This window comes from Oscarella lobularis, chromosome 14 (genome assembly GCF_947507565.1).
Source record: "Oscarella lobularis chromosome 14, ooOscLobu1.1, whole genome shotgun sequence".
NCBI classification, from domain to species: Eukaryota; Metazoa; Porifera; class Homoscleromorpha; order Homosclerophorida; family Oscarellidae; genus Oscarella; species Oscarella lobularis.
This window is the reverse complement of record NC_089188.1, coordinates 2,228,540-2,248,555: the sequence shown is the minus strand read 5'-3', so window position 1 is coordinate 2,248,555 and position 20,016 is coordinate 2,228,540. Positions and strand designations below refer to the sequence as shown.

The following is a 20,016-nucleotide window of genomic DNA, read 5'->3' as shown; positions in this document are numbered from 1 at the left end:
AGAGACGCAGCGAACCGCGACGCATCCACCCTCAGCCGCAACTGAAGGAAAATCGGTGTGCGCGTCGCTTTTGAACAGCGTAGCCCCGCCCAGCGCGCTCATTGGTCCCTCGGAGTCACGTGGGGCTCAAGTAGGGCTCTGATTGGTACGAAACACGGTAACGTCATTGAGGTGCTAAAAATGCTCGGTCAGCAAATTTATTTTTGGAAGCGCAGCTGATGCAAAATAACACCTGCGTTACGCAAACCATGCGCGATCCTCACACCTATATCAAGATGGCGACGACGACCTCGTGGCGAACGGCGAACCGTGGGAAGGCTTCTGCTCGGTTTCGTCGCGCGCAGATCGGTTTGAACACAGCGAAAATGGACAAGGATCACGAACAAAGTCCTTTCGCGACGGAAAATCGACGACGAACGATCAAATGACAGCGATGTTCGAAGAAAACGCACTCGATCGATCCATCGAATGGCGTTGGAGCTACAACATCTAAGGAGAACTAAACTAGCGTCCAAAAGAAAGTAGAGCGAAGAGGGGCCCCCTTTGAGGTTTCCTAACGCTCGCGCGCTAAATCGTAATGTCAATTTGCTACACTGGGACGAAGACGAGACGACAGTTGGGAGAAAAAGATCGAAAAAGAGCGTCTCTCGCCTTCACACTGTAGCAAATTTCGTAGACTAATTAATTAATTAATATATTTGAAAAATTTAGGATTCGGTTCTCGATATCGTGGTTCCAGTTTTTGATGACAAAGTAAGTGGGTGTCGTACTGCAGTACAAGTGTCTAATAGACTATGTATCAGGCTGTTCCTCGAATGTTGTCCTATATGGACGAATTTCCATTTCCGTTTTACATACTATTGAAGGACATCAGTGACCTTCCTAGAACGCTCAGCGACGCTTTACGCCAGTGGTTCGAGTACACTGCACTAGCTTAATTAAAAAGCAAATAAAAACTTGAGTCGTCAAGGGGGCGGAGAGAGAGAGGAGAAAACGCCCGGATACCTCAATGTCCAACGGCTACGAACTTACGTACGCCGGTGGTGAAGACCAACCGGACGGCCTTCGACGCTCGGACGGCAATCTAGCGGCAATGAACGACCGCGTGTCGCGTCTCGCCTCGGCATTACGCACGAAACTCCAAGTAATAAAAAGCGCGGCGAACCGCGCGCACACGGAGAGCTCCTAATTCTCTTTCTAGTACCTGATGGAAGAGTTTGGACGCGATCCCGTGCAGCAATTGATACCGCTCGTCGTGGAAACGCTCGAAATGCTCAATTCGACGATGCACGACGCGAAGGAGCACGTGATCGCGCTACAGGAACTGACCAGCGATCAAGAGCAGCTTTCCAAGCAGTACAGCGCCGAAAAACAGAAGCGAATCGACGCCGAAAAGGTAAACACACCCGTAGAAGTCTCAGGAGAACATCCATGCATTATAATATAGAATTAGATCAATGTACTGGCGTCTATTTAATTGATTGATTAATTTTGTTATTTTAAAGCGCGCTATCGCTGTCGAAGACGAGCTGAATGCGCAGATATATGACCTGAAGGAGGAGGCGCTTGCACTGAGTAGCGATCGATCTCAATTTCGCACTCGCTGCAACATACAGCGAGATCGAGGTGAGAGAAATAAATTAGCTTATCTTCTCAAATAGGTTTGTTCGCGCTTCTAGCTGATAAATTGGAAATCAAGTTGGACAACTTGCAACAGTCCTACAACGCACTTCAGGAAAAACACACAAAAGTATATATCCATAACAAATATTTTCTTATTTTATGATGTGAATTTTTTAGACCGTCCGCCAGCACGCCGTTCTCGCTTGGCAGTCGACTGGTCGATCGTTAGGTCGCAGTTTTCGATCAGCCTCCGTGGACATGACGAGGTGACGAGACTCCTTTTGTATATATACCAAAGCCTATTTATCTTTTGTATTTATCTCTCAATCAAGGCGTGCTGGCTCAGAGTCGGAGGTGAGATCGATATCCGGAAGCCCTCTCAAGATACGTCAGTCCGTCGCTGCTGACGTGGCGGAAGAGGAGCGAAGCGAATTAGCTGCGCAAGAGCAAGGGGAAGGAATCAGTTTGCCTGGCAACATCAAAGAAGAAGAAGAAACGTCGAAGGAAAAGGAGGAGGAAGAAGCGGCCGTGGTGGTTGTCAAGGAGACGGTTATCAGGGAAGCGATCGCTCTCCCTGACGTCGATCTGACGATAGTGGATCAAAAAGACGAGGAGATGTACGCGCAGGAAGAGGAGGAGAGACAAAAGACCCAACCAGATATTATAAATGAAATCAATGAAGAATCGCTGCAATCTGAGCTGGGAGACGAAGCCTTTGAACTCGACGAAGCGCCCGAAATGGCCAGTAAGAGCTCACTCTATAATTCGTGCACAATATCTCTTTTTTTCTCTCTTAGAATATGATCAGGAAATTCGGAAGATTCTCAGCGAAAAGAAAGAGCTGTTTGATGAACGGTTTGTTTTATTGGAAGGGAAGCTCTCGCGTTTATTTTTGACTTTTTTTAATTTTTAGAAATCAGTTGTCAAGTCAACGCGACGATCTCCTAAGTCAAGTGGAAGAGCTGAACTGGTATGTTAATCACCGGATTAATAATTCATTAATAGGGCAATGTCCTTTAGCGAAAGAACCAATTTGAACGAAAAATTAAAAATGAGTCACACGGAAACGACTTCCCTCAAGGAAGAAGTCAAAAAGTCGGAAAAAAAATCTATTCTCTATACATTTCTTTATATATCGATGTCTCAGGTTGAAACAATTGCTCGAGGAGAAGCGAGAAAAGGAGCCAATTGGCCCCGACGAAAAACGCTACACGCGCCTAGAAATGGCGAAAATTTTGGAACAACGCGACTTCTACAAGACGCGTTGTCTCGACATGGAAGATCGGCTCAAGTAAGACGAACAAAAAAATCGTTCAAGAGACTCATACGTACGTTTAGGACCGAAGAAATGCCGCTAATCGGAAACAGACCCAAAGGAGAATCAACCGGAGTCCGCGGATTGTAATAATATACGTATAGATTTAAATATTTTTAACTAATCAATCCGTTTTCTCTCTCAGTTTTCAGTCGCTTTTTGGACCGAAGAAAAAATCGCCGCAACAAGAGGCTTGCACGGATTTAATCGATTCGGAAATGTGAGCTCTTTGACTTGAATCTCGTGCTTAACTCTCGCTCTTAGTTACGCCTACTTGCGCTCCAGCGACGAAGGAAACACCGCCGTCGATTCAGGTATATTTCAAAATATAATCTCCTTTTTTTTTCCGATGAGTTTTTTAGAGGAGGGATGCGTTCAAGCGTACGGGTGGTCGCTACCTGGACGCGAGTTCCGTTCCGGAGTCGTGCCGCTCGATACAAACTCAACAACCGGAAGTCGTCGACTTCCGCTTCCTGTCAGCCCTTGGGCGAGTTTTTCGCAACCGATTCCATCGTTCGTCGACTATGGGCCGCTTCCGAAGCAGGAAACGAATTCCAAGGTACAGAGAAGCGCGGAAAAAATAATCAATAAAAATTATTTTCTTAAGGTCACGTGTGCGATTGCGATTAATTCGTGCGCGTGGAGCAATCCGTCGATCGAGCCCGTCGCCGTTCCGTCGACAGACGCTCAAATTTGGGTTTGCATCTACGCGAATGGTACAGGTCACGTGGTCATTCTCAATGGCAATAATCCGTCGAGCGATGACGTGGAGCGTTTTTCCGTGGCGAATTCTTCTCTCGTCTCGGGAATATCGATTCCGGCGTCGACAACCGGAAAAAAGGCGGCGACGACGAAGCGATGCGCTACAGTGTGGCTGGGAACGCAATCGGGCTGGTATAAAACGAAAAAAATCATTATTTTTTTATTGATTTTTCATTTATTAGCATTTATGTTTATCCGACCATTGGGGATCACAGCCAATGGGTGAACGTGATCAAGTTGTCGTCCACTCCACTGCACTTTTTGTAACAAAAATAAGAGAATTATCAATTGAATTAGTCTCTTTTCTAGGTATAAAAATAACAAAGTATTTGTTGGCCTCTCGACAGCTGTTGTCCACGTATTCAGCCGAGCCCCAGGCGGATCATGGGACTGGGACAACTCAAAGAAGATACAAGTTGGTGACGAACCGGATAAACCCATTGGAGCAATAACACGAGTCAATGAAGACGACGTCTGGATATCCGTGGCCAATGAAGTATACACTCTCAATTGGAAATCAACGAAAGTCGACGTATGACGCGTCTTTTTTTTAAAGAAAGAGTGACGTTTTTCTCTGTTTTTTTGCAGAAAGCCTTCAAGGCGCACGATGACGTCGACGTCGTCGTTTCGCACATGGTCTCCATGGGCGACGGCGTTTGGATTGCCTTCAAATCGAGCTCGAGCCTCCGTCTCTTCCACACACAAACTCTCGAACACGTACAAAATCTCAATCTCTCATCGCGAGTCCAAAGACTATTAGGTAAGCGAGGCATAGATTAGAGAAAGGGATGTTTTATACACGTATGACTGTTCCCAAATGGGCCCATAGACTGTCATAACAGAGAGGATTTATGGGGCCTTTGAACTCTTAGGAGAGGAGGGGGATAGATTGAGATTTTTCTCTTTTTCTCCAGGCGTTCCTGCTCCTACTACGAGACCTTCATCCCTCAAAGTGACGTCTCTGCTTCTCGCTCACGGCGCCCTGTGGGCCGGCACGAGCACGGGCGTCATACTCTCCGTCCCGCTGACGCTCGATCAGAAACGTCAGCTTCATCTTCTCGAGCGCGCCGGCGACTTGCGAACGCCGATTCTCGCCTCGAACCTTCCGTGCTGCTTCGAAAACGACGTGCGCGTTTTTCTACACGGTCACACTCTCGGCGTCGCCGGTCTCATCGTCACTCCAGCCGTCGTAGAATCCGCATCCCCCGCCCTCGACGGCGGAGGCGGCGGCGGCGAAGACGACGACTATATCTTCGTCGACACTCGAGAAACAATCGTGATTAGCGTCGGCGAAGGATTCGTCGACTTCCGGGCGAAAGACGGCACGCTGGCGAGCGGGAATGCAGCCGCCGTCGCTGCTCCCGCTATCGCAGCCGGTGGTTCGCCACTGCCGTCGCCTCCCAGTACGCCGGGGGGGACGTCGTTGAATCGTGTACATGTTTGCGCTTGGCTCATCTCTACGAAGTCGGTGTCGATTTAGAGGAACGCACATTCAATTTTTTTTATATTTTTGCTGGGGCTTCACGCGCTTGGTTACGCGTATATGTAATCTCTGATGTAATCTAATAAAGGCTACTTTTTTTAGAAGATCTGCACCCCTAGGCCCGGGTAGGGTAAACGGCTTTTGAAGAAAAAACAAGAGAAAACCGTTTACCCTACCCGGACATACGGGCCTCAGCGCAAACGTTTTTTTCGCTGCCAGCGTTTTGCTCTTAATATTATGTTATTAACTAGACGGAAATGCCCGTATATTGTAGGGTAAACGGCTTTTCGTCGTTTTTGGCCAAAAAGCCGGTTACCCTATAATATACGGGCACTTTTTAAGCTAATATCCCGGATGTATAATACTACGTATTTTGCGATGAATCAATAATTTATTAGCTATGTAAAATAATCACGTAAAAGCCTGTTTTAGTTGAACTAGTAAGTTAGCAATTTCAGGCATTTTCTCTAAGGGTTTGGTCACATCTTCATCTGAAACGATAGGCATGAAAAGGTTCATCAATTCAGCCGAATACGGTGCCTTCAAAATCTGCAGCACCTTGAATGCAGACGATAGTAATAAAAGCATCTAGTTACAAATTGAACCAACCTCAACAACAAAGTGACGAATGAGGGACAAGTCAGTTGACTTGGACGTGAGGCACTGTTGAATGAACGACAGCACAGGCCGGATGTGGCCACACGAAAAAACGTGCACAATTCGATCCATTATTATTTTTTTGAGCCGCAGCTAGAAAAGAGTGCGCGCGTTAGAGAAAAAAATCCTACTTCATTATACCTGTAACAAGACTTCTAGGTCAGGATAATTGACTTCAAAGACAGATATCAAAAGGGAGAGGACGCGATTACGCTGAAGAGGATGCAGACTGCAAATCTATAATAAATAGATATAAGATCACATGACATTGCTATATATTTTACCTCGTCAAGAATGACCAGTTGAACTGGCGTCGTCTCCGTCGTCAAATTAAAACAATTCGGATCAGCAACGATGCCTTGAACCCAACGCAATACGCCCATCGACACCGACGGATATCTGCATATTCATTATCATAAAATCTAAGACTTCTTTTCCCGCTGCACACGCGTACGTTAATAATTCATAAAATTCAGCTAATTCTGATAATAAATCACTCGGCGAGTGACTGGATTGTTGGCAGAGAATCTGAGCTCTACTAATTGCAGCCAAAGTTGGCTGCATCTCTTCGCTATCAATGGAGACCCGCCCACCCTAAATTATTTAGAAATATTACGTTTACGGGGGTGCTCCAGTCCCACTCACTTCCTCCCAAGTTTCTTGCACACTTGACATATAGGCAAGCAAGTACGCATACTTAGAAATGAATTGCGGTCTAACGCTTGTGTTCGGCTTGAATAGGCCGTTCACAAGCAAGTCTTCACAAAAAAAACCCTGGATAATTGTAAAAGCGGTCGGAGACTCGGCTCTTACCAAAGAGGCGTGGTATTCGAATAATTTCAACTGGAGGCGGGTCGGGTTTCGAGAAGATTTCATGCAACTAAAGAAAAAAGAAAATATTTATCCGGGTCAAATCGTCGCCATGGCGAACTCACGACTACAATATCGCCAGGAGTCAACGAATTGCGACTCAAGATGGACAAAAGAATCGCGAGAACGCGCGGAAATCGATAAGACTCGTCCATGAACATGCCTATCTTCATTGCACCCGTTGATCTAGAGAAATGACGTCACAAAGGAGAGGTAGCGTGACGTCACAAAGGAGAGGTAGCGTGACGTCACGCTCTCACTTGTCTTGGAGCTGGAGCTCTTGAATGAGCCGTCGCAACGTGGGAAGCTTGTGCGGCGTCGGCTCCGACGCAAACGCGTGCAGAACGGCTTCGGTATAGAGCAGCGTGTGCTGGGAATAGAAAACGACTTTCTAGAGAGAAAATTACGCATGAGAAATTCATTAATTAATTATTTCATCATTATTACTGAAAATTCGGCAATGTGGCTTTCTATGACGCTCTCGCCGCCTTCGAGAAACTTCGCTATAGACGTTTTAAGAAGTCGCGTAAAGACGTCGATTTGATGCGAAGCCGTTGCACCGCTCGTTATTTCGGACTGATATCCCGCATCAGATATCAGCTACAACACAGTAGACCCCGCCCCCTTTATAATAATATAAATACTCGATTTCTCTTATCATACCTTGATGGCAAAATTTAATAGGACACATTCGGGATACTGTTCGGCGAGCTCGTAAAATAATTCACGCCACGTCTGATGCGCTATCATTTTTTCCAGCCACGTGGGCGTCTACGCAGGCAAAAGATGACGTCAAAAAAATTTCAAAATATTCTCTTCTTTTCTCACCGCTCCCGAATCGATGAAAATCGAATCGGCTTTGCGCGGATCGAAGTGCTTTCGCACGAGCTCCTTCAAGTGCCCGTACACGATGACGTCGATTTCGTCGGAACCGACGCCCGATGCGCCGAGCCAGCTCACGAGAACGTTCGTCGCCTGCGCGAAGCCGACGTAGCTCTCGGAGAGCCGTTGGACGACTTCTTCGGGCTTGCCGTCGCTTTGGAAGTAGCTAGAAGGAAAAGGGAGTAAAAGGGGGGGCCCCTCCTTCTTTTACGCGCTTACTGTCGAAGCACGGCGAACACGGACGGTTCCATTATGGCGTCCTTCTCCGAGAACGCGTTGAGACATCGGCTGCGCACTCGTTCGGCCGATTCCACGACGCTTTCCTCTTCATCGTCTTCGTTTTCTTCGTCCTCGATTGCGTATTGCGCGTCAAAATCTCCCATCTAGTCGAGTAGAGAATTAGGGGATGTGCGCGGCATCCGGACGCCTTACTGCGGGGTCCATTTCGTCGTCCGAAGTGGGAGAACGGTCCATCATGAAGCCGGATGACTGCGCGTCGTCACGTGGTCCTGACACGTGCTGCGTAAGAAAAAGGTAGTACAGTACTGGTACGAACAAGGGTGAAAAGCAGAAGCTACGAAAAACGCTTGTCATCTTAATCGTTCGGATTTTTTCTATGATCGCTTCTTCTTTTTATCGTGTTTTCCCGTTGCTGTTTCGAGCCACGATTGAACGAGCAAAAGCACGTCCATCACGGCCCACAGCATGTTGAAAAAGACGAGATAAACCCATAAAAACAACGGTTTGGACGTGTCCAGATTTGGACTTCCCGTCAGCCACTCCGGACCAAACGTCATCCAACCGCCATACAACTCACAAACACACAAAACAATTTGGAGATAATGCCTAAAAATGTAATATAGTGCCGAGTGAAAACGCAGTTCAAATCTCCTACAGTACCTATATGGCTTGTCCTTCAGAATCGCATAGATCAATACAGGACATAAAGGACCGCAGAAAACAACAGTGAGCACTTCCAGTGTGACCACAGTTATATCGGCATGAGCCCAACGCGAATCAGCTAATCCATATTCTTTCCCTGAGTTAGGGCGTGGTTAGGAGGTGATTATTTATTTATTTGTTTTTCGTGTAATTGACTTACAAATTTCAGCCAGAGGACCGGACGACTTGGCAACGGTCGTTCCAATCGAATGGTAGACGAACGCGGCTTCCTATTAAAAACTAAAAATTAAAAACTATGTTCCTCCCCTCGCGTGACGTCATCGCCGGCAAGCCGACGATGGCAAAAGCGAAAGCGTTCGTACGAGAGTCAAGTGCACTATTCCGTTGTAGATGAGCCAGACAATGATCCAGCGATCGGCACGTGACTTGAGACGTCGCCCCAACGCTAAGCCGACGACGAGCGCGATGAGACCCTGAAAGGCGCTAAGAATAAGCGCATATGCAGCGCGATTGTAGACGCCGAAATCGATTGGCAGTTCCATGGCCCGACGCGGGAGATCAAAAAGTTGTTTTTCACCGTTGATATCAAGCACATACATGCGCACTCAACCGTTCCTGGCCTTCAGCCATATTGAATAGAAAAGGCGTCGATTTTTCCTTCGAACCGGACTCGACGATCCGAATCGGTGCGACTCGACAAGCCGAACGCCCTTCGAACGCTAGCGCACGCTCCGAACTCGAACCGAATCGCGTCCGCGTGGGCCAACGCGAGTAGGTGACGCGCGTCGCGCGATATCGAACCGAAAATCGACGTTACGCAACCCCCGTCGGAAGGCGGGAAACACGCGCGCGACGATGATCCGATAGGAAATCGCGAAACGTCGGCCAAAGTTCCTCGACTAACGCGCGCGAATTATCTCTCGTTTTTCTCCAGGAACACCATGTTCTGGAACTTCAATCAGCAGACGCCGTCGGCAATCGACGTTCTATTGTCGAAAGACGATTGCACGCTCTCTCAATTGCTCGACGAAGACGACGTCTTGCAGGTAACGCGCGCTAGTAAAATTTCCAATTTCCCCTCCAGGCGGTTTCCGGTCGTAGGAATGTAAGGGAAACAACGTCAAGTTAATTGACTTCCTCGTCGAACCCCGGATCATGGAGGAATTAATCACCTTGGTAACCAACGTGGACCCCACCGCAGATCTAAAAACGAAATACAAGCGTTCGAACATGGCGTGCAACATCCTCACATCGGAAATCGAACCGATAATCAATAAATTGATATCGGACGATTATCTCCTCGCCAAACTGTGGTCGTTCATCGAGACGGACGAACGTCTCGATTCCCTTCTCGCGAGCTATTTCAGCAAAGTCGTCGCCGTTCTTCTCAAGCAAAAGCCCGCCGAAATGCTCCGCTTCATGCAAACGCGCGAGAACGCCGTCAACGTTCTTCTCGCGCACATCGACACGTCGGCGATCATGGATCTCGTCGTCGTGCTCACGTCCTGCTGCGAGAACGCCGTTCTGCGCGCCGAAGTCACCGCCTGGCTCAACGACTCGCGTCTCGTTCCCAATCTCATCGATTTAATCCGCGTCGACGTGGAGGAAGCGCGTCAAGGCAACGCTTCCCAAGCGCTCTGCGATATGACGCGAATGTCACGTGATAGTCCGTATCTACGCAACGTCGCCGGGTCGGACGCTGGGACTCCAACAACGCCAGCTATCCCGGACGTCCTCTTACAAACTCTAGAGGACGCGGATACGATGAGCCATCTCCTGGACAACGTATTGAAGTCGACGGAGGAGAAAGATCAGCCGCTTATCAACGGAATCAACGTCTTGTTAGTTCTCATGGAACGACAGATCGTTCCCGAGGAGACGGCGGCGCAACTTCCGCCTATGTCCAGTTTGCGGCAAACGGCGGCATCCGGGCCCCAATCGAATCCGCCTCCCGAAGTCGAACGCTTCGCTCCTCTCTCGCCGGGCGTCGTTAAAATCGTTAAGGCGATCAGCGCCGAATTGCCGCGCGTTCAGGAAATGCTAACGCGCGCGCCGACGCACGTGGAGGAGATCGAGTCGAGCGGCGGGGATAGAATCGTGCCGCTCGGCAACGCGCGTCTCCAACTCGTTCGGCTCATCGTCGCGCTATTTCACACGGGCGTCGACGACGTTCAAAATCAATTCATCGCCTTGAACACCATGCAAATTCTCCTCGATCTCTTCTTCGATTTCGAGCTCAACAACTTTCTTCACATGCAAGTCGAACAGGCCGTCATCTCCGTTATTATGTCCGGGATGGCGACGGCGGTGGCGGGCGACGGCGACGGCACCGGCGGCGGCGGCGGCGGCGGCGGCGCGAGTCCTCTCTTCGCTTCGCTTCTCACCGACGCTCAACTTCTCCAGCGAATCGTTCGCGGTTCGCAGGCGAACGACGTCGCGCTCAAATCGCGTCGGCATCGTCTCGGCTACATGGGTCATCTGACGCGAATAGCGGAGCACGTCGCTCAGCTCGCCGATTCCGATCCGTCCGTCGCGGCGATCATCGATCGACTCCCCGAAGAGGAACGTCGCCAGTGGGACGATTTCACCGCGGGAACGCTCTCCGATTTGCGACGGAAAAACGAGGTGAATTTAGGCGGTAAACGACCGATGCTGGCGTCGTTCGACGAATCGGGCGACAGCGGCGACGATTTCTCCGCGACGCCGCACGGATTTCCGCCCATGTACGAGTCGGAACAGCAACAGGAATACGTTCATTATCAAACGCAGCAGATGAGCAATGATTTCGTTGAGACGTTCGGTTTCGACGAGGAGGAATTCCCCAGCGCTGACAATACGGCGGCGGCAAAGTTCGATCGTATTCTTTTTTTCGATTTTTCCGTGCCGGCTGACGAGAATCCGGGCGCGGGGGCGCTGTTCGAAGCGTGCTGTCAGCAGAAAATCAAACCGTATGACGAAAGTGACGATGAGGAGGACGAGGATGAGGAAGGCGGCGGCGGAGACGGAGACGGAGACGGAGAATGGGAAGAAAGAGAACTGACGTTTGACGGGCGTAATGATGATGAAACGACAGCGGCGGCGCAATCCAACTCGCGACGCTTTTCTGACGATGACGACGATGAGGATGACGACGACGAGGAAGGCGGCGTTCATTTCGAGTGGACGGCGGGCAGCGACTTGAAACAGGTCAACATGGAGATCGAGGTTCCGGAGTGGGCTCAGGAGCCGACCGATATGAAAAACGAGGATTTCGTCGGCAGCGACGGCGGCGGCGGCTGGGCGGATTTTTCGAAATTGAGCGAAGCCGATCAGCCGAAAGAAGAAAACGCGCGCGGTCAAAAATACACGACGGAATTGGCGTTCGAAATGATGAATAAGGAGAGCAGCGACGGGCCCGTCGCTCAAGTCGACTCGGAAGACGATTCCGACGATTCGGAGGAGAGAAGCGGCGATTACAGCTTCAGCGCCACCGTCGGTCACGCCGTTGCCGTCGACGACAAATCGGTCGAAGTGAAAGCGTTTTCAATTCGAGTCGAGGAAGAGGAAGAGTCGCCGCTACCCGAGAGCGAACAGGGATTGTCGTCGGCGGGAGCGGAGAACGGCTTCGACGACGGCGACGGCGACGGCGACGGCGACGATCTTCCTAGGGTTCATATTGAGGAAATGAGTCACGTTGAAATAGAAGTAGATGTAGAAGAAAAAGGCGACGGCGACGGTGGCGGAGGCGGCGGGGGAGAGACTGACTCGTCGCCGGCGCCGGCCGCCGTGGAGAACAGCGTCGGCGCTGATGAGGAAGACGACGAAGAAGAATTGGAAGATAACTTCGTATTTTTGTCTAGTAGTGGTATACTGAAGGGTTCTCCCCCCGGCGGCGGCGGCGGTAGCGGCGGCGGCGGCGGCGACGAGTTGGCGGAAGCCGAACGTAGTCCAGATGACGTCGAAAAGGCTAGGCTTGAAGCTAGAAAAGCAATGGAATTGTACACTGAAGCTACTAACGATGATGACGATGCTAATACAGGGTAGAATTAGGTGTAGTAGTAGCGGGGTATGAGTATGATCTGTTTCTTGTATACGCTTTACTTCTAATCCGTATTTTTTGTGTAGTGCGACTTTGTATTCCGATGGTGTATTATTGTTAAGATAATTTTCGGAAGCGCGTGTGTGTTTGAGCGAATAATAAGGGAGTCTTACTTGTACCATTTTTCCCCCCGAACCCCGAAGGCTTTCTCCATCCTCGAGTGCTATCAACTCATTAGAATTTCATTAGAATAGAACCCGAGTTCGAACAGATGTCTCGCTTTCTAAAAATTAACGTACTTACCGACTTTCGGATCGAGTTGGATGAGAAGAAGCACGATTAAAAGCGCAATAGTCGTGATCCCAAGCACGGCTCCCTTTTTCATCGGCACGGCAAATAACTTGGCCTAAAAAAAAAATCAAAATCAATTCGCACTTCACTACGAAGTCGGAACAACTCACGTCCATTTTCAGAGAAGCGAGAAATGCCATAAAAGAATGCAGATCAATGGAGGAGCAAGCTCGATATCCAAAGACGCGAACCGCTAAGCCAGCTTGCCTCAATTTCTCGCACATTCCACTCAGCCTGCACGCCTATAAACAGACGAACCCTCGCAAGAATTCGCCTCAATACAAGTCAATACAAACCTGGGCTAATATTACAGCCACCAAAAACAGCCACATCAAGATAAATAAAACGTTGTGAGCGACTGAGAGAGAAGTGCGATGCTCTTTTAACATCATAACAAGAAATTCAAATATTCCTTAGTAGAGTACATAAATAATGAGAAAGGGAGATTGGAGTACTGTACCTAGTCCCAGCAGATCTGCAAAACCGAACAGGCACAAGCTCGTTGCTGTGCCTATTTGACCGTTAAGTCCACTCATAAATTTCTTCACAGAATGAGCTTTCTGCTCGCGTAATTTTTTCTCATTTATTTATTCATTTATTATGATTTGTCTTGCCTTCATGATGTCGTCCAATTCGAGTGTTCGTTCTTCAATGCTGAGAAGAATGCAGCGAACGAAGAAAATGAGAAGTTGGCACTGTGTGCAATAGTTCAGAACAATCGCAGTAAAGACGAGATTGATGACCAGGTGACTAATCAAATCCAATAAAATCAGTCCCGCAATAATTCGCGAATTTCCCGAATGAACAACATCCACAATATCGAAAGTACGAGCCAGAATAGAAACGACAAGCCAAAGAAAACCAACAACAAGAAACGATCTAGAATAAGAAAAAAATCAAATAAAAATTTTTCAAAAATAATTCCTGACCTCAACGTTAAAACGAGTCGCCTGTGAGAAATCCTACTTGACTGTTGATTGACAGTCTGTATAAAAACCTAAAAAGCTCCACGTTATATATAATCCAATCGCTTTCCTCCCCTTCTCGAGTCATACCGTTTCCATTAGCGACGATAGCTGTTCGCTCTCTCTAATTCGATAAAGAACAAAAACAAAGACGTAAGCCAGTAGATGAATTGTCTCAGGGATAACAACAGACGATACAACATGAGAACAATGCTTTGTGAGTCGATCAAAAGGAATTGTCTAAAGACCAAAGACATACTTTAAAAAGTCAATTTTAATGGGTTTCCATACCGATGGCCCTACGGTAGCCGCTGAAATATTTTTGCGATGATTATGGTGAATTTTCATATCAGCCAAATTGTGCGGATGATAGGATCTCTGACAGAGTAAGATCCTGATGACGTAACTCGTCACCAATAACCCAAAAATGAGCAGACAATAGGCTCGATTCAAAATCTTCTTCCATAAGACGCTATTGACGACGAGCGGTCGCCAAGCGAGCTGAAAAGGGCCCCCAGTCTACTTCGAAAGTGCATGGGAGTTTCAAAGACTTACCAGTGACATTACGATTAAGTAGGGTCGATGGACGGTCTTCTCGCAGCTTCGCAATGCCGCGCTCGTGGCAGCTGAGCGTCTAAAGGCTCCGCCCACGTCAGGGATCTAATCCAAGCACGATTTCCCTTGGCTTTGTTCTCGTTTTCGTTCGATTAAGCGTGTGCAAACCTGCACGTCTACGTAGTCGTATTCCGAACTGATCGCGCTCTCTTTGCCGCGGCTCCGCGACGATAAAAGCTGGGAAAAAGAGGAATTCGATTGACGTATAGCGCATTTTCGAAACGATTACCGATAACTCGTCGGTCGATGACATCAGAGAAGGCAAACTGCCGCTTAGATCGGACATCCTTCACGTTCTTTCACTTTTGTGCTGAGTGGACGAGCAGACAGCTGCGTCTAATGGTGCGCACGTTGCGTAGAATGCGTATCGTATTTCGAAAATAGCGACTACTGTACCTAGATACGTATCGACAATTGCACAGACGGATCCAGTTGCACGAGCAATAAAAAGATGATACCGGCACCAGATATTAGACCAATCACTACCTTGCGACTAATGGGAAAAGCAAACAATTTTGCCTAATACACACAATCAATGACATATGCACCACTACTAGTATGTACAGTGGAATCTCTCTACTAGTGGGACACAACTGATTTTTAGAGCATTCATGTTTGGAAAGAGGTTCCACTGTGGCTAGAGAGACACTCACCTCCATTTTGGCAGTCAAAAGAAAACTCGAAAACGAATCCAAGTCGATTGGAGAGCAATTTTGATATCCAAACAGACGAACAGTTAAGCCAGAAAATCGAAGCTTTGAACAAATAGTTGTCAGTCTTGAAGCCTGCCAAAAAAAGATGACGTTTTCTTACTAAAAATCAAATCTTTACCTGAATGAGAACGGGAGCCAAAGCAAAGAGCCAGAGAAGCGGAAAAAGAGCGGCGTGAGTCCAAGATATTGCGCTTGAAGAAGTCCGGTCGTTGTAAAATCTCTTCAAAAAGTTGACAAAGCCTGCAGATATGACGTAGGGACAAGCACGAATCAAAATCGAGTCAACTATACCAAAAAGAAACCAGTTCGCTTGAGAAAATAGACATAAGGACGTAGCCGTAGCCATTTGCCCATTTAGACGACTCACAAATCGTTTCAATTTGAATACATCCTAAAATAGAGAAGTTCTTACTTGAAGAGCCCTCTTGTATCAACGCACTCACCTGCATGACTCTTTTCAATTCTAGACTTCTTTCCTGTATGCACAGGAGAATGTATTGGACGTAATGTATAAGTAGTTGGCATTGGGTGCAGTAGTTCAAAGCAATGGCCATGTAGACGAGATTGACAATGAAATGACCGCAGACGACGACAGTGATCTGCCAATCGTTATAGTTCACATTGCCTCTTTCGCTCTTGTTCACATATTGGTTAGCAACTTGAAGACAAATTGACAAAACCGTCATCCCAACCCAGACGCATCCCAAAACTAGAAACATCCTAGAGAACGAACTACGACGTCAACCAAAAAAAACAAGAAAACATTTGAGTTAGAATTGCCTGAGAATCGTAATAAGTTTCCGCTGTGATTTTCGAGTAGATTGAATATTGCACGATTGAAGAAAAACCTAGGGGAGAAGAGCCCATTGCAGAAGGGTTTTCCACCATACAAAGAACATTACCGTCTGCACAAGGGACGAGAGCTGCTCAGTTTCCTTGATCCGAAAATGATAAAACAAGTAGACGTAGGCAAGACCGTGAATCGACTCGGGAATAAGGTACGTCGTGAATAAATGACGACAGTGCCAAGTCCGCTAATCAATACAGTACATCCCTCTTAATTAAGCAGTACATGCAATTGATCACTTTCTCACCGTTGCAGCTGGCACTATTGAGTGAGCAGGCACTCTCGTAGGCAGCCCAGTCCTATTTACATGCGGAGTACTAATCGTTGGCCCAGTCGCAATAGATGAATCGCAGACAAAAATCTTGAGAACGTAACTTGCTATGAGAAGACTGAAAATGAAGAGCAAATAGATTTGGTTGAAAGTGCGTCGAAAGATGGTGACATTTTGAACGACGGGACGCCATCCGAGCTGAAAAAAAATCAGATCACGTGACAACATTTAAAATTCAAACTTACAATTTTTAGGAGGCCCAGATACGGATTGAGAACTTTCTTCTCGCACTGATTCAGAGCCGTGCTCGTCGATAAAACGTTACCCGAATCTTCTCCGCCTCCTGATATCTGGTCCACGTTGACGTCAGGGGACGCGGACGCGGATACGGAGGCGTTTTATGGCTTACCTCGACGTGGGAATAGTCTGAGTATTCGCTCTCTCGCCTTTGCTGAAACAGAAGCTCTTGATCGTCCTCAGACTGCTGCGCAGAACGACGAGATAGCGTCGACGATAATGAGTACTTTCTTCGAACCTTTCTGGCTTCAGGCGAGCGGTCCTGATTCATTGTGGCTCGATGCTCAAGCGAGGAGGGGCTAAACCATGTGATTTGTCTTCAGAGGCCCGTACTTCCCCTGCGTCCTTACTCTACAGTGTACGCAATCAAACGAATGAGCTTGTTGAGAACTTTTCGGTAAGCGAAGACGACAAGGAGGCAAAATGATAAAGAAATGAGACTTTTCAATCACCTGTACCTTGATTCTCTGACGACCATCATCCCTATTTCCTTTCTGTTCCTTTCCTCCGACACACCATATCCTCGTTTTCACAACCGTACCTCTGTCGCACCGTTCCCTAAACCCTCTCTTCTGAAAATCCAGTGTTTACGTCACTGACCCTTCACCTTTCTTTACCAATCCCTAGCGTTGGCTTGACAACAGGTGCGAGGCTGATTCGAAGGAGACAGCTCGCGGCTGCAGCGTCTTCTTCTTCTAAAGACAAAGACCCTACACCGTCATCGTTTGCTCTGAATTTGTTCACGGGAAAACTCGTTTTAGACGAAGTTTTTCCTTTCCCTGAAGGTATTGCATAGATGTAGCATGGGACACTATGTATACCTGTTATCTTTTCAGCTTTGAGTGAGGAAGGTAAAGAGACACTTGGTCTTCTTGTTGATCCACTCACCAAATTCTATGAGGTAAGAGCGTCTACGTCAAAAAGAAGTTTGAGACGGGATTTTCATACTGTAGGAAGTGAATGACGCAGCCAAAAATGACCAAAACGAGAAAGTTTCAGATGAAGTAATGGACGCTGTAAAGAAAATGGGCGGGTTTGGAATGCAGGTAATTAAAACCCCTTGTTAATTTAATTCAAGTCTTAGCAATAAGAATTTAATTAAGATTCCTTCGGATTTGGGGGGTCTGGGACTAACCAATTCTCAGTACGCTCGTCTTGGAGAGATTTCAGGAGGATATGACCTCGGACTGAGCATTGTCATGGGAGCTCATCAAGTGCAACAAAATAAAAAAATTGATTGCGATAGTTGAATTTTTCTATAGTCAATTGGGTTTAAAGGAATTCTACTCTATGGAAATGAAGAGCAGAAGAAGAAATATTTGCCTAGGGTCTGTACTTAGACTTTAGAGTGCTACTTCAGTAGATACTATGTATTATGTGCTGCAGTTGGCATCAGGTGAGCTTATTGCAGCCTATTGTCTCACTGAACCAACAAGTGGCTCAGATGCCCAAGTAAAAATATACAGTTTTCACCTGTTTGTCGATTTGAGATTTTCTCTCAGTCCATTCGTTGTAAGGCGGAGCTGAGTCCTGACAAAAAACACTATATATTGAATGGATCTAAACTTTGGTATTGCACATACGTTAGTTACTATTATTATTTATTACTATTGTGTCTCTAGGATCAGCAATGGAGTGATTGCTGACGTTTTCACCGTCTTTGCCCAGACGCCCTTGGGAGAAAATCAGGAGAACAAAATAACGGCTTTTATAGTGGAACGAAATTTTGAAGGCGTCTCCAAGTAAACGATAAAATGAGTGAGCGGAAAAGTATTCGAAAGAGAGGGTATGCTAGTGGGCCACCTGAGAAAAAGATGGGTATCAAGGCCTCTACTACTGCTGCCGTTTATTTTGACAATGTCAAAATCCCCGTTGAAAATGTTCTACTCGGTACAAACCCTACGTTCAAGTTCTGTTATCTGGAAAACTTTAGCGACTATGTAGAGCCTGGGGACGGGTTTAAAATCGCCATGAATATTTTGAATAATGGTCGATTTGGAATGGCTGCTGCGATGACTGGCACAATGAAAGCTCTCATTCAACGAGCCGTACGCGTGCCGTCACGTCGCAAGAACCATTACTAATAGAACAATTTAGAGCGATCACGTGTCTCAGCGAGTACAATTTGGAAGCACTCTCGACTCTTACGGCAGCATACAGTCTAAAATTGCCAAAATGGCTCTTCAAGCTTACGTCACTGAAGTACCTCTTAGTCTAAGTTGTGTATTAGTTTACTTTATGGGAATCCTACACGTAGTCGATAGCATACATGATAAGTGCGAATATGGACAAAGGGGCGGAGGAATTTCAGCTTGAAGCTGCTATTAGCAAAATATACGGCTCGGTGAGACTAATCATATACAATCCGTATCTATTTCAATTGTTCTATAGGAAGCTGCTTGGAATGTAGCAGATGAATGCATCCAGGTAACATTATTGAATTTTTAGAGAGTCATAATATTTTCTATACAATTTAGATACACGGGGGAATGGGATTTATGACGGTATTTCTACTATCCTGATTTCTCTATAATAGATAGTATTTTTAGGACGCTGGCTTGGAACGCGTATTGAGAGACTTGAGAATATTTCGCATATTCGAAGGAACGAATGATATTCTCAGGCTCTTCATCGCACTCACCGGATTTATGGTAATAGAAACATTAGTCATTTCCAATCTAACTGACTAATAAATGCATTAGCACGCAGGAAAACAATTGAGGGGATTAGCCAAAGCAATCCAAAATCCCTTCTCCAATCCCAGTTTAGTATTCGCAGAGGGAACCAAAAGGGCAAAGAAGTGCGTCTACTATGCGCTCATTTCTCGCTCATTTCTTACTTTATTTTTTAGTGCTTTCGGTTTGGCAACCACTTCGTCGCTGACTCAATTCACTCATCCTGACTTGAAAAAGCCGTCAGATCAAGCGACCGCAGCCATCTCAAAATTTGGAATCACCGCGCAAGATCTAGTGGTCAAATACAAGAAAGACATTATACGTGAGTAGAAGAAAGTCACTCGCCTATGTCTACGTAATCGAGGGGTCTAGATCAACAAATACTTTTGACTCAAATTGCTGATGCGGCTATCGATATCTATGCCATGGTCAGCGTTCTCTCTCGAGCCACGCGCTCATTAAAATTGAATTTGCCATCTGCTGAGCACGAGACAAAACTGTGCACTATTTTCTGCGATGAAGTATGCGCGCAAGGTTGTATAGATTGGAGTCGATTTGGGGTGTTTTGTTTTATAGGCGAGTGAAAGGGTCTTGACTAATTTGAAAAATGCCAAGTCTGCACAAGAACAACAGAAGAACGACGTTCTGAAGGACATAGCTAAGGAAGTAGTCGAAAAAGGACACTATGTACCCGTGCACCCCTTGGAAGTGTAACTATGTGGAAATAAAATGAATTGTCTCGTGCAACTTACATACGGGGTGTCCGGAG

General features: G+C 47.0%; 7 protein-coding genes across 10 annotated transcripts; 3 read left to right on the top strand and 4 right to left on the bottom strand.

Annotated features, from left to right (window-relative positions):
• The first annotated feature begins 258 nt into the window (after positions 1-258).
• On the top strand, positions 259-5,289 carry LOC136195254 (C-Jun-amino-terminal kinase-interacting protein 4-like). Its single transcript, XM_065984550.1, has 22 exons — positions 259-660; positions 712-753; positions 804-919; positions 971-1,144; positions 1,202-1,396; positions 1,506-1,626; positions 1,680-1,750; positions 1,801-1,889; positions 1,956-2,368; positions 2,421-2,478; positions 2,537-2,593; positions 2,644-2,718; positions 2,771-2,914; positions 2,962-3,024; positions 3,084-3,158; positions 3,203-3,252; positions 3,301-3,497; positions 3,546-3,832; positions 3,883-3,963; positions 4,010-4,232; positions 4,289-4,460; positions 4,615-5,289. The coding sequence occupies exons 4-22, from the start codon at positions 1,010-1,012 to the stop codon at positions 5,178-5,180; spliced, it is 3,072 nt and encodes a 1,023-aa protein (XP_065840622.1). The 5' UTR covers positions 259-660; positions 712-753; positions 804-919; positions 971-1,009; the 3' UTR covers positions 5,181-5,289.
• A 265-nt stretch (positions 5,290-5,554) lies between these two features.
• LOC136195521 (negative elongation factor D-like) lies at positions 5,555-8,195 on the bottom strand. Its single transcript, XM_065984852.1, has 14 exons — positions 8,025-8,195; positions 7,812-7,975; positions 7,539-7,758; positions 7,374-7,481; positions 7,158-7,310; positions 6,971-7,101; positions 6,776-6,896; positions 6,654-6,720; positions 6,486-6,598; positions 6,295-6,434; positions 6,125-6,239; positions 5,982-6,077; positions 5,793-5,933; positions 5,555-5,741 (listed from the first exon to the last, which is right to left on the bottom strand). Exons 1-14 carry the CDS (start codon positions 8,184-8,186, stop codon positions 5,595-5,597), a joined length of 1,878 nt encoding a protein of 625 aa, XP_065840924.1. The 5' UTR covers positions 8,187-8,195; the 3' UTR covers positions 5,555-5,594.
• Positions 8,196-8,206: 11 nt separating this feature from the next.
• LOC136195499 (emopamil-binding protein-like) lies at positions 8,207-9,037 on the bottom strand. Its single transcript, XM_065984824.1, has 4 exons — positions 8,858-9,037; positions 8,695-8,764; positions 8,493-8,631; positions 8,207-8,438 (listed from the first exon to the last, which is right to left on the bottom strand). The coding sequence occupies exons 1-4, from the start codon at positions 9,035-9,037 to the stop codon at positions 8,207-8,209; spliced, it is 621 nt and encodes a 206-aa protein (XP_065840896.1).
• A 62-nt stretch (positions 9,038-9,099) lies between these two features.
• Positions 9,100-12,651, top strand: LOC136195520 (serine/threonine-protein phosphatase 6 regulatory subunit 3-like). 3 transcript variants are annotated; one of them, XM_065984849.1, is made up of 3 exons: positions 9,100-9,266; positions 9,430-9,541; positions 9,597-12,651. In XM_065984849.1, the coding sequence occupies exons 2-3, from the start codon at positions 9,437-9,439 to the stop codon at positions 12,516-12,518; spliced, it is 3,027 nt and encodes a 1,008-aa protein (XP_065840921.1). In that variant the 5' UTR covers positions 9,100-9,266; positions 9,430-9,436; the 3' UTR covers positions 12,519-12,651. The 3 variants fall into 3 exon arrangements, with proteins under 3 accessions (XP_065840921.1, XP_065840922.1, XP_065840923.1); XM_065984850.1 differs by having other exon boundaries at positions 9,100-9,375; XM_065984851.1 differs by having other exon boundaries at positions 9,102-9,181.
• On the bottom strand, positions 10,657-14,772 carry LOC136195523 (uncharacterized). Its single transcript, XM_065984855.1, has 11 exons — positions 14,674-14,772; positions 14,553-14,621; positions 14,385-14,489; positions 14,121-14,330; positions 13,920-14,069; positions 13,794-13,861; positions 13,479-13,743; positions 13,325-13,424; positions 13,161-13,276; positions 12,975-13,106; positions 10,657-12,919 (listed from the first exon to the last, which is right to left on the bottom strand). Exons 1-11 carry the CDS (start codon positions 14,728-14,730, stop codon positions 12,797-12,799), a joined length of 1,395 nt encoding a protein of 464 aa, XP_065840927.1. The 5' UTR covers positions 14,731-14,772; the 3' UTR covers positions 10,657-12,796.
• On the bottom strand, positions 14,720-17,268 carry LOC136195524 (uncharacterized). 2 transcript variants are annotated; one of them, XM_065984856.1, is made up of 14 exons: positions 17,180-17,268; positions 16,923-17,130; positions 16,811-16,871; positions 16,685-16,759; positions 16,521-16,625; positions 16,252-16,473; positions 16,060-16,191; positions 15,938-16,005; positions 15,601-15,877; positions 15,449-15,548; positions 15,276-15,397; positions 15,098-15,229; positions 14,841-14,963; positions 14,720-14,780 (listed from the first exon to the last, which is right to left on the bottom strand). In XM_065984856.1, exons 3-13 carry the CDS (start codon positions 16,841-16,843, stop codon positions 14,841-14,843), a joined length of 1,389 nt encoding a protein of 462 aa, XP_065840928.1. In that variant the 5' UTR covers positions 16,844-16,871; positions 16,923-17,130; positions 17,180-17,268; the 3' UTR covers positions 14,720-14,780. The 2 variants fall into 2 exon arrangements, with proteins under 2 accessions (XP_065840928.1, XP_065840929.1); XM_065984857.1 differs by lacking the exons at positions 14,720-14,780; positions 16,923-17,130; positions 17,180-17,268 and having other exon boundaries at positions 14,803-14,963; positions 16,685-16,756.
• Positions 16,901-19,994, top strand: LOC136195522 (very long-chain specific acyl-CoA dehydrogenase, mitochondrial-like). Its single transcript, XM_065984854.1, has 20 exons — positions 16,901-16,969; positions 17,200-17,357; positions 17,409-17,473; positions 17,526-17,618; positions 17,676-17,786; positions 17,835-17,900; positions 17,959-18,024; positions 18,075-18,142; positions 18,195-18,314; positions 18,368-18,462; positions 18,517-18,620; positions 18,670-18,774; positions 18,830-18,916; positions 18,964-18,999; positions 19,050-19,076; positions 19,122-19,223; positions 19,275-19,372; positions 19,424-19,569; positions 19,620-19,768; positions 19,824-19,994. The coding sequence occupies exons 1-20, from the start codon at positions 16,947-16,949 to the stop codon at positions 19,959-19,961; spliced, it is 1,857 nt and encodes a 618-aa protein (XP_065840926.1). The 5' UTR covers positions 16,901-16,946; the 3' UTR covers positions 19,962-19,994.
• The last annotated feature ends 22 nt before the right edge of the window (positions 19,995-20,016 follow it).